Here is a 12174-nt window from a genome sequence, read left to right as displayed (position 1 = left end):
AAACACAATCTTCCCAAAAGGGGTTTGATATAGTGCTAAAGAGATCAAAGGCTATGGGGAGAAGGCAGGAACAGAGTACAGAGTTGAAAGATGAGACAAGATTGTACTGACAAACAGGAAGTAAATAATTGAATATTTGACTGGTGCTGCTGTTTTCAGCTGAAAACAGAAATATAAAAAATAAAAGCAGAAATAGCCAAATCGGCTGTTCAAGCCTAGACCAGGATTCTAGACCTTGGCTGAGCATCTCCTCAATGTTACTTTCTTGCACTATCACCAAATGCATTAAATTATCTTTTGTTGCCAGAAAACTATTGAATTCTTTCTTGAATCGGTTATCATGATCAAGGTCGCACAGCCATCTCGGGTAGAAAATTCTAATGATTCACCACTCTTCAAATGAATAAATTCCTCCCAATCTTAAAATTGTCTACCCCTCACCCTGAGATTATGTCCTCTAGCTTGAGTCATCAGTCAGGAGAAACATCCAATGTTCACTATGTCACAACATGTACGAATATCCTAAGTTTCAATGAAATTACTTCTCATCCTTCACACTTTGGGAAAGAGTTTTCTCCAACTCTCCTCATTGGACAATTCAGTCATAAGGATTAATCTGATGAACCTCCTCACCCCAACTCTCAGGAGCACTAAATTACTGATGGCTCAGAGGTTTGTCACTAGACCAGAGAGCTTCCAGGGATTTTCCTGAACCTGAACTCCAATGGATTCCAAGGACCTCCCAGTCCTAACTGCAGAGCTTACTACAGCAGCAACTTTTCAGTATGGAGTCTCCTCTCTTCCTACTCAATACCTGACTTACAAGTGACTCAAAATTACCAACTTCCGCATTTATTGACTCCAACTAACTAAAACTACCTGTAAGTAACCTTTGAACTTCTTGTAAGATTTTCAGAACGTCATTCATAAGTTCCATCGTTTATATGAGGCAGAATGAATGTTGTACCATTGCAGCAACATGTTCCATGAATGTTATGATTCTCCACCTAACCTCTCCACAGCTGCCAGCTCAGAATGCAGGCAGTATGAGAGGATACCAAAAAAAAAGTGGATTTCAGCAAATATGACATTAAAAATAAAATTACAAAATTAGTTGCCAAAGTTTCTAGAAATACAGATTTAAAAATCTTCCACAACAGTCAAAGGTGTTCCCTTTGCCTCATTAGTAGTTAACACCATTTGCAGCCTCTATATTGTGTAACACTTATTACATTTAGTTAAGTGCTTAATCTTTCTAAACATAATTCCAACGTATTCAGCTGGCTGAACTCAAACTATCCAGATTAGAATGAATGCTTCTTCATTCAACTAACTTATTTTTGCCTGTTCTCAGCAACTTAGCAAATGTACCAAGCGAGCATTTATTGAGTCATACAGACCAGGAAAGGTCATGTTCAACTCATTGTCTTTGGTGAGTTTGTTATTTTCAGCATTACAATTGGTACCATTGTTTCTAGACTAAAGGCAAAAATGTCAGGATTTCTGTTCCCTTTTGCTTTCCAATGAGCACCACTGCAGACTGTGAGAAATTCTGAAGTAGATTTTAACCTCAAAGATATTTTAGGAATGTGACACAAGAAGCACTTCAAAAAGCGTAAGCTATCCACTAAATATATAACTGTGCAACACAGTCAGATGTAGAAAGCAGGACAAAAGGTGAATGATCCAGTTGGACAAAGTTCTAAAATATACACGTATTGTGTGTAAAATGTTTAACAGTTTATACAGACATTGGATATTTTGGTCATTACATTTAGAGGCTGTGACATGAACAAATGAGTTTTAATTCTGAACATTCTGGATGGTAGGACTCTGACCCTCGGTGCCCTCAGACTGTGGTTCAGCTTATAATCCAGGTATAATGGGATATTCAGTGTCAGGATATCAGTGTTTGGTGGTGGTGGTGGTGGTGGTGGTGGGGGCGGGATGGAGGAGAGTCTGAAATTGGTCTTTATTGAAGGTTTCTGCGTGAGGTTTCTTGGATTATACGATGCATCACAGATTGCTAGCCTCAATTACATTCTCTCCACAACAATTGCTATCATCACTGCTCAGTATTGGTGCTGACCTTTCAGTATGTAATCAAATGGAACTCGAGAGCAAGGTGTCTGAGAGTGGGATATTAGACCTCAGAAGTTCATGAGGAGCCTGTCAATAAGGTAATTGACTCAAATGCTCTTTCTTAAACTATTCAAATGTGAATTCAAGCTTTTTGCTGCAACCTGCAACCTGGGTGCGATATGTTGTGCTGCAAGATCATCTAACATTAAAACTGCCTGCTTCCATCTCCAACATTTGTCCGACTTCGAGTGCCCCAGTGCACGAATCACAAGTTTAGTACACAGCTCAGCAAGTAATTAGGAAAGCTAATGGGGTGTATTAGTTCCCCTCATAATAAAGTAAGTTCAAAAGTAGTGGTGCTTTGCTTCAGTTACATGGGACATTGGTGAAAACTTATCAGGAACATTGTACAATATTGGTCTCTTTATTTAAGGAAGGAGGTAAATGATTGCAAGTACGGTGGCTCCGTGATTAGCACTACAGCCTCACAGCACCAGGGACTGGAGGTCAATTCCAGTCTCGGTCGACTGTGTGGAGTTTGCACATTCTCCCCATGTCTGTGTGGGTTTCCTCCCACCATCCAAAGATATGCAGGTTAGGCAAACTGACCATGCTAAATTGCCCACAGTGTTCAGGGATGTGTAGGTTAGACGCATTAGTCAGGGGTAAATGTTAAGTAAAGGGTAGGGGAATGGGTATTGTTGGGTTACACTTTGGAGGGTCAATGTGGACTGTTGGGCCAAAGGGCCTGTTTCCACACTGTTGGGTTTCTATGATTCTAAAAAATGATGGACATCTAATATTTTCTAATCACAAATTATGACTGGAGTGGCAAGGGATGGGAGAAGAATCACATCTAGAGTTGAGGGTCTTTCTCTGTTTCTTGAAGTGCCAGAGGGCAATTGAGCAATGTATTTTAAAAGTTAAATGCTCCATATTGCAATGTTTCAAATAAAATTCTGCTAAATCTGTATAAAGTTTGGTGACTGTAAAAGGGCACTCAGACATAAATTGCCCAAGCATTCTTAATCACTTTTTTGATTTAACTCCAAATCTTACCTCAGCTTCTGAGCTAATGGTACGAGTTGTTACTCCCACAGTGTAAATTCCTCCACTTGCATCTTCATGGATCTTAATGTTTGATTTTTTGTGTCTTGCCTCTAGGTCACGGATTGAATCAAACAGGTCAAGAATTTCTTCATTATAAAGCTGAGAGAAAAATCATAAAAATGAGCCAATGTACAACTTCAGAATTTACAAATGGAAGTAGTTTATAAAACAATGCACCGATCAGAAATATACTTACTACATTATATGGGATCTATCAATTGATAAAACTGATAAATTGATTAAAATTTGACAAGATGAGTTAAGTCATCTTGATTAATTAAACTCAAGTTTAGCATTGATTTTAAAGAATTAAAAACTCTCAAGGCAAAAGGAAAACTTATAGAAACAAGGAATTCCAGTTTGAAAATATAATGCTTATTCCCCCAATGGATAAATAGTCTTTCAGCTTTAAGTTCCAACTCTGTTGCAACCTTGTTTTTATTTTGACTACTGCTATTTTGAACCCTCTCATTTCTCTAATCTATACAAATCCTTATCTACTCCTTATATCATATCTTTAATTAGTCTGTTTTTCACAACCTTCTACCTTCACCTGCGTTTCTCAAACTTAAGCCAATCTCTATTTTCATATTGGTTGGATGCTCACTAAATTTATTTTTAAGAAATCTAAATTTGCAACACATTCGACTTATTCATTTCAAAAACATGCAAGACATGTTAGAATACTTGAATTTACAGACCTTCATTCCTACTTCTAGAACACCACTTACTACTAAATTAAACTTGTATCCAATTATGCAAAGCAATGCAGACAGTCATCATGTTAACTATAGCTAAATGCAATTCTATACGATATAGGACACTTTCCAACATTGCTTAGCTAATTAAAGTAACATGAATGGGATGAAAAAAAATCAGCGATACGGCGTTTCTGGCACGGCTATTAATGGGGTATGCTGAAATCTTGCTAAATATAGGTGAAATTCAGTACAGCTATTTTGACCCTCAAATAATAACTCTAAACTACACACCTCAAGAAACTGAGCATTAACTTTGAACTCTGGTGCTGGCAACCCACGTTCAACAGCAACTCGTTTTCGCTCTTCAATACCATAGTAGAGATGTTTGACAGCTCGTGGAATAATGCCCTGTTCAATTTCAGTGATGTTGACATCAAATCCAGTTCCCATGGTGTATGTCTTCCCAGAGCCAGTCTGTAAAAAAGATCAAATGTGTATTTTACAACACCAAACATAATGTTCATGATTTGGAGATGCCGGTGTTGGACTGGAGTGTACACAGTTAAAAATCACAGAACGCCAGGTTATAGTCCAACAGGTTTAATTGGAAGCGCACTAGCTTTCGGAGCGATGCTCCTTCATCACTTGATGAAGGAGCGTCGCTCCGAAAGCTAGTGTGCTTCCAAAAATAATGTTGTTTTGTTTGTGCTTCAGAAGTTGTTTTGACTTTTAGTGTTTCAAAAGCAAAAGTTTACTTTCTTCCCATTTCTCATCGCTACATGATTTACAGCTGTCAACCAAATCTGATTGCAAGATTTAGATTCTGCAATTAATCACTAAGGAGATTCTCATAATTGAGTTAAGGATCTTTCCAGTGTGCTTTGCTCTTTGAGAAACATCAGAACTCTGCTCAATATCACTCGCTTGAATATTTGAAGGACAAGATTGAACCAGGAGATGAGATGCAGCATCTAAGCTCTCTCCAATACTTTAGTACTTCAACAAGTTCTTAATTTATAGCATTTATAGTTTGACATTTTTTCTTTAAAATATTGTGAATATAAAATGCCCTTAATGTAAACTTTATATAATAGGACAACACTCACCTGACCATACGCCAAAACAGTGGCATTGTAACCTTCCAAGCAACCGTCAATAAGCTTTTCAACACACTTCATATAGATCTCGTCCTGCTGAGTGTCCATGTCATAAACAAAATCAAATGTAAATGCTTTATCTTTTCCAAGAACAACCTGGGGTTCTCCAGGTATAACTGAGGTGCAAATATGACATCCCTCAATTTTCTCTTTAGCGAGTTGTGGACGAATTCTGTACAGAAAAGGGAAGGGATGGATTGTAAGTTCAACGTCCAATTGAATCAAGGGTATTAAAACTTCACAGGATAATGTTGCACACATGACGTTTCGATGCATGCGTCTTCAAAAAGATTGCTGTAATGTCGATTTGCTTAACTTTACAGTTCGTAATCCATGACGTAATTTTAGTGCATCAGAAATACAAACTAATTCTGTACTTTAATCAGAACTGCTGCACTAAGGATTTAATTTGCAAACACTTTTAGAAAACATTTTTGAGCTGTAAAAAAGTGAACTTGATCTGCAATTTGTAGACTTAGCCATCTTGAGCAGAAAAAAAACTTTCATTTACTCATCACCTCTACAAAACTCTGCTCTCAAACCTTTGGAGAAAATGGCAAAGAGCAGATGACTGAAATTAATAGGACAGTTCTACAGTCACTAAGGTCAAATGAGCTTCTCCTGTATTATGTCATTCCGAGACAATCTTATTTACAAAGTACAGGCAAAAATATTTAGCAGGTTTTTCATCATATTGCTGTTCACCACATCACAAAGCAGTATGTAGTGCCAGCTCATCTTGGACTCCAGAATTGACAAGTAAGTAAGCTTCAAGAATTGGTATTTAACACAAGACAATTAAATTTTTCAAAAGTTCTCAGTCTGAGAACTGCTTAATATGGGGAAAAATAACCAGAGGTCTCTGCCTTTTTGTAGCCTATGCAACATCAAAACAGCCAGGTAAATACTAATACAAAAGGTTACAAGATATTATCAATTCTTTGAAATAGTTTTGTGCAATTAAGTTGTGTACACAGTAGGATGTAATGAAGAATGGGAATTAACAGGACAATGGAATCTAGTGTATAATGTACAAAATCAGATCTGAACATTCTGTGATCAGCATTCTCACTTACACGTCCACCTAAGAAACTAATTTATATTCCAAAGGGACAACTTATTTTCTACTAACTCAGAACTAAATGGTCAAACCATCTCTCCACAATTTTCTTTGGCATTTATTTACTTTTAAACTTTGCTGATGAAAAACACAAGGCTGCCGGTGCAAGAATAGTCAAAATAATCAAATAAGCACATCATAGAATCCCAAAAGACAACATTTATAGAGATAAGCTATTCATGTTTCTTAATAGAAGCAAGGTTGTTCAACGGTGGGCGACATGATGGCTCACAGTGCGCCAGGAAACCGGGTTCAATTCCAGCACATTCTCCCGGTGTCTGTGTGTTCCCTCTGGATGCTCCAGTTTTCTCCCACAATCCAAAGATGCACAGACTAGGTGAATTGGCTATGCTAAATTGCCCGTACTGTTCAGGGATGTGTAGGTTAGGTGCATTAGTCAGGGGTAAAGGTGGAGTAATAGGGTAGGGGAATAGATTTTGGTGAGATCATCTTTGGAGGGTCGGTGTGGACTTGTTGAGCCAAGGGGCCTGTTTCCACACTGTAGGGTTTCTATGAATGGTAACAGAGTAGAAATGGAGAAATTGAAACAATAAAAATTATTTTTGGTGCTAATGAGCTCCTGGCACAGAATAAAATCGTTAGCAGTCATTTTCTTAATAACCAGTAACGTCCATAAAAGAATCTGTGTGCTCATTAACAAAGTTACAAGATCTTAGACACTTCTAGCTCAAGTATCCACTTGAAGAAGCTCTTCAACGGGAAAAATAAACATAACTCCGCATACTTATGCCTTCAAAATGACAGCGGTCTTATAACTGAGTTCGCAATGTCCCCCTCCAGCCCCTGTAAACACATCAGCATATGAAACTACGTCGATGAACTGAAGTACAAAATTTATGCATTGGTACATGGAAGGAATAGTAAGAATCTTGTAAAACAATTGAGGAATCCAATAACATGTACTGACTTTTCACCGCACTGTACATAATTGACTTACTCAAGGATTATTCGACGGTTATGCTCAAGATTTTGACAACAGTCAGACTCAAACAACTCCAGCTCAATTTATGACACCATGCCAGTGTTTAACTGTTACTATACCAAACCAATTTTACTTTTTTCCTCACAATTTGCATTTTCTTATTAAAAATATTTCCTTTATTCTGGTTTTTAACTTTTCCAAGAAAATGCACAAACATCAAAACAAATTTTCCTAACACGTACGCAATTCTTTTCTGAAGCCTAACAGGCCCAGAACCTTCTCCTATAGTAATTTACAGCACAAATACTTTTCATGGTACCCATTCCATCTTTCCTCCTGCATATAAAATGATCCTCATGATCTGTAAAACACAAATGAAAATGGTTTCTCTCCACACACATCCCCAGAAAGGATGTGCAATGCAAGGTAAAAGTGGCACAAAGCAGATATTTTCACCATTTCCCAAAGAATAAAATGCATCGCATCCAAGTTAATCTGAACTTCTACATTAAAAAAAGACATGACTGCTTCGGAGAAGCAATGGCACTAGGGTGGCTCCAAAAACAATTATTAATCTCAAATCAAGTTAATTCACATGCTCTTCTCTTACTAGTTCCAATCATAAGTGGTCGAAATTTATTCCAATTCAGCTTAATCCAAATGACAACTTATTTTTCATACTCACTCATTATGTAAAATTCATCTGTTCCATGATATATTTCAGAATAAAGTCTTGCACATCTTTTGCCACTCTAGTTCAGGCTATATCTTAAACGTTATTGAAATTGAGAATTTGTTTTAGAAGTGAATTCAAACATACATTATTTGCCAACTTCTCTGGCCATCAGAGTATAATTGTGGGAAAATGTTAAGATGTTCATTTTTGAGGGAGAACAGAGTATGAATTAAATAGAGAAAAGAGTCAAAGAACCATAAAGCATGGAAACAGATCCTTCCTCTAACTCACCCACACCAACCAAGTTTCCCAAACTAATCTAGTCCCACTTGCATTTGGCCCATATCCTTCTATACCTTTGCTATTGATGTACCTGTCCAAATGTCTCCTCAATACTGTAAATATATCTCTATCCACAAATTCCTCTGGCAGTTCATTTCACATATAGACCACTGACTCTTTCTCCTCTCATCTTAAAAATATGCCCTCCGGTTTTAAATTCTCCTATCTTGGGGATAAAAATAACCTTTGCTACTCACCTTAACTTATGGCCCCTCATGCTTTGTTAAATCCCCATGGTCACCCCTCAACCTCCTATGCTCCAATGAAAAAAGTCCCAGCCTATCCATACAACTCAAACTCTCCATTCCTAGCACCATCCTGGTAAACTTTATCACAAAGGGATTTGGGATACTTGCGCATGAAACAGAAAGCTAGCACACAGACACAGAAAATAATCAACAAGATTTAAGAATGTTGGCCCTTAACTCAAGGGGGTTGGAGTATAAAAAGTAGAGATGTCTTACTGCAACTGTGGTGCTGGTGAGATCACATCTGGAATACTGACAGCAGTTTTGGTCCCCTTAAGGAAAGGTATTATTTCATTGGAGATAGCTCAGAGATGTTTGACTAAGATTCCTGATGCAGAGCAATTTCTTTTCAGCAAAGGTTAAACATTGTAGGTTCTACTCATTGTAGTTTATAAGAAAGAGATGGTGATCTCATTGAAACATAGAATTCTTAAAATCCTGACAGCATAAATGATGAGAGGATACTTCCCTTCATGACAGTCTAAGATCACAGGACATTACCTCAGAAGTAAGGGGCACCAATTTAAGACTGAGATAGAGTCATACAGTTATAGAAATGTACTGCACAGAAACAGACCCTTCGATCCAACTTGTTCATGCAATCCAGATATCCTAACCTAATCGCATCCCGTTTGCCAGCACTTGGCCCATATCCCTCTAAACCCTTCCTATTCAAGTACCCATTCAGATGCCTTTTAAATGCAGCAATTGTACCAGCCTCCACCAATTCCTCTGACAGCTTATTCCATACATGCACCACCCTTGGTCCTTTTTATATCTTTCCTCTATCATCTTAAACCTCTGCCTTGCTTTTCCAAAATGCAGCATCTCACATTTATCTAAATTAAACTCCATCGGCCATTCCTCAGCCTGTTGGCCCATCTGATCAAGATCCTGTTGTACTGAGGTAACCTTCTTGGATGTCCACTGCACCTCCAATTTTAGTGTCATCTGTAAACTTACCCATTATACTTCCTATGTTCACATCCAAATTATTTATATAAAAGAAGAAAAGTGAGGAGGAATTTCTTCTCTCAGAAGGTTAAGAAGGGTCCTTGGAACTCCTTGCAACAGAGATACGTGGAGCAGAATCCCAAGACTGAGGTAGACAGATACCTATCAGTAGGTTATGGGGAAAGGGCAGGAAAGTTGACGTGAGGAGTGCCAGACCAGCCATGATCCTACTGAATGGTGAAGCAGGCTTGAGGAGCTGAATGGCCTATTCCTGTTCCTATTTATTATGAACTTAAGAGTGGAATAAATGTAATGAATTGCATATGTATTAATAATATTTGTTGCATTAATTTATTAGACAAAAATCTTCCCTTTTTAAAAATATGTCCAAATTAGATCTGTCATTCATCTTTAAGTCTCAAAGTTGTCAACTCAGCATACTTTACACCACACAGTGCAAATTATATCCACTATTTTTGCCAAAATCCAAGATAATGTGTAATATACATTGTTGCTTTCCACCTTTGCCTAAGAGATTCATTAACAATACATACCACCAAATCTCAACCGAGTGAATTTTTGCTTACATACAGCATGGCTGAGCTGCACTCAATATTCAAGTGTGCAGCATAGTTTAACAAGGTCAAAAAGCAAATAAAAGTAATGATAGAAATTAAATAAATGAAATAAATTGACAGAGACTTTTTTTTTGCAAGATTAAACGACAATTAACAACCTACATACTAACTGGGAATTCCAACAACTAGAAAGAGAAAACAAGCAATCTTTTTCTTTTACAGACGGCCTGCCAAAGCATTAATTTTAAGAATGCAGAGCTTCTCCTCCAGGGATATCCTTGAAGAAATGCCATCCCGATTGCTGGTTTCTTACTTTGGCTATCATCTTTGCTAACTTAGCATCCTTTTACTTGGGGGTGAGATACACTTAGACTTCTGAGGGACCATGAGGCATGAGCCCGACTGCAAGGAGATCATCCACTGCCCCTCTACTTGCACTTTCTTATGACTACATCCAGAAAGATGTAATTCGTGAAACTGAGATATAGCACTTGCTGCTAAAGTTTCAAAACCAGGAGATCACACTTCTCCAGCTGATGACACTTGCTGCGCATTGTTGTCCAAGGTACGCTAACTGTTTTCTGGCTGGCCTGAATCTTCGCATAGGACTAATGATGAGGCTATCAGCATTCGCTGTTATTCAGTAACTCAGTCAGCAATGTTTGGTACATAAATGTGCAATGAGAGGCTGAGGAATTGCTGTCTGATTTCCTGCTCCTACACTTTTTTTTATTACCAGTACCTCATCTTGGTTCATGACAAAACCAGCCAGGCCACTAATTATATAACACTTTTAACATAGTTCTAAAAAGCAGAGGCTGCGCAGTGACCTTATGGAAGTTTTTAAAGGTATGAGGTGCATGGATAGTGTGAATTGCCAAGCTCTCTTCCCCACGATACATGAGTCCAAAACTAGAGGGCACAGGTTTAAGGTGAGAGGGAAAAGATATAAAAAGGAACCTGAGAGACAACTTTCTCACAGAGTGGTGAATGTATGAAATGAAATGCCAGAAGTAATGGTGGAGGCTGGTATAATTACAACATTTAAAAGACATCTGGATGGTATATGAAGGATTTAAGGGGATATGGGCCAAATGTTGGCAAATGGGACTAAACCAAGTTAGGATGTCTATTCGGCATTGACAAGACAGATTAAAGGTTCTGTTTCCGTGCTGTACATCACTATGACTCCATAATAGGAGAGAAGCAGCAATCTTGGAATTTCTACTGGGAATAGGATGCACACACCTCAACACAGATGTATCCATGGACCAGACTATTAAACCGACATAACAGAAACAAATTGGACTGAAACATCCACCTAGCATTATTTCAAGATCGGGACAGTTACTTAATTCCTCATAGTAGTGATGCTTAAACAGGGACTAGTTTCTATTTACATTAGCCTTCTAGCTTGCCAAAAAATAACAGAACAGAAATGTAAACATAGTCAGACAAGCAAACTTCTCCATGAAGTGTTAAAAAAGGTGGAAAGGAATAGGTTCAGGAACAGATGGAAAGGAGTAGGTTCAGAAAAGAACTTCAAAAAATGGAGTCAAATAGGTCAGTTCCAGCCAAAGAGGAAATTAAGAAAGCTGTTGAAAGGTAAAATGCAAATCTCACTAATGAAGTAAAAATAAAATTACTGATCAACAAAAAAAGTTGCATGATGATGTCTATATCAGAAACCAAAAGGTAACAGTCTCAGCATTCCAGGTGCCAGACAAGAGAAAATTATACTTCAAAGCACACAATAAATAGATCAGCAACTAAACAGCTCAAAAGGTAGAGAATAAATTTAGGATTCATCAACACATGGATGTTAATCCTGCAAATCCAAATTATATCCTTCTTGGTTAAGCACAGGGATCAAAATGAGAAGGAGTTAATGTTACTTAGATTCTTAAGGTAGCAGAGTGTAAGAATGTAAAGAAATCAATGTTGCAAATGAGTTGGATAAGTTCACATATGGAATGAGGACAGTTTTAATGAGCAGAACCCCAGGGTAATGTTGAAAGAGAATGGCATAATCAAGTGCCAGAATGAACAGAGGCAGCATGGTGGCTCAATGGTTAGTACTGCTGCCTCACAGCGCCAGGGACCAGGGTTCAATTCTAGCCTCGGGCAACTGTCTGTGTGGAGTCTACACATTCTTCCCAGTCTGTGTGGGTTTCCACCGGGTGCTCCAGATTCTCTCCCACAGTCCAAAGATGTGCAGGTTAGGTGAATTGGCCATGCTAAGTTGCCCACAGTGTTCAGGGAT

At 38.1% G+C, this 12174-nt stretch overlaps 1 protein-coding gene across 3 annotated transcripts in view; it reads right to left on the bottom strand.

Annotated features, from left to right (window-relative positions):
- kif21a (kinesin family member 21A) overlaps positions 1–12174 on the bottom strand; it is a 148984-nt gene that overhangs the window by 116559 nt on the left and 20251 nt on the right. For all 3 annotated transcript variants that reach the window (XM_060842947.1, XM_060842945.1, XM_060842946.1), the window contains exons 2-4: positions 5000–5222; positions 4185–4367; positions 3142–3291 (exon numbers count right to left, since the gene is read on the bottom strand). In XM_060842947.1, the coding sequence (XP_060698930.1) occupies positions 3142–3291; positions 4185–4367; positions 5000–5222 (556 nt within the window). The remainder of the gene's footprint in view (positions 1–3141; positions 3292–4184; positions 4368–4999; positions 5223–12174) is intronic.

Source organism: Hemiscyllium ocellatum, chromosome 23 (genome assembly GCF_020745735.1).
Source record: "Hemiscyllium ocellatum isolate sHemOce1 chromosome 23, sHemOce1.pat.X.cur, whole genome shotgun sequence".
NCBI classification, from domain to species: Eukaryota; Metazoa; Chordata; class Chondrichthyes; order Orectolobiformes; family Hemiscylliidae; genus Hemiscyllium; species Hemiscyllium ocellatum.
The sequence above is the reverse complement of the archived record's forward strand: the minus strand, read 5'-3'. Positions and strand labels throughout refer to the sequence as shown.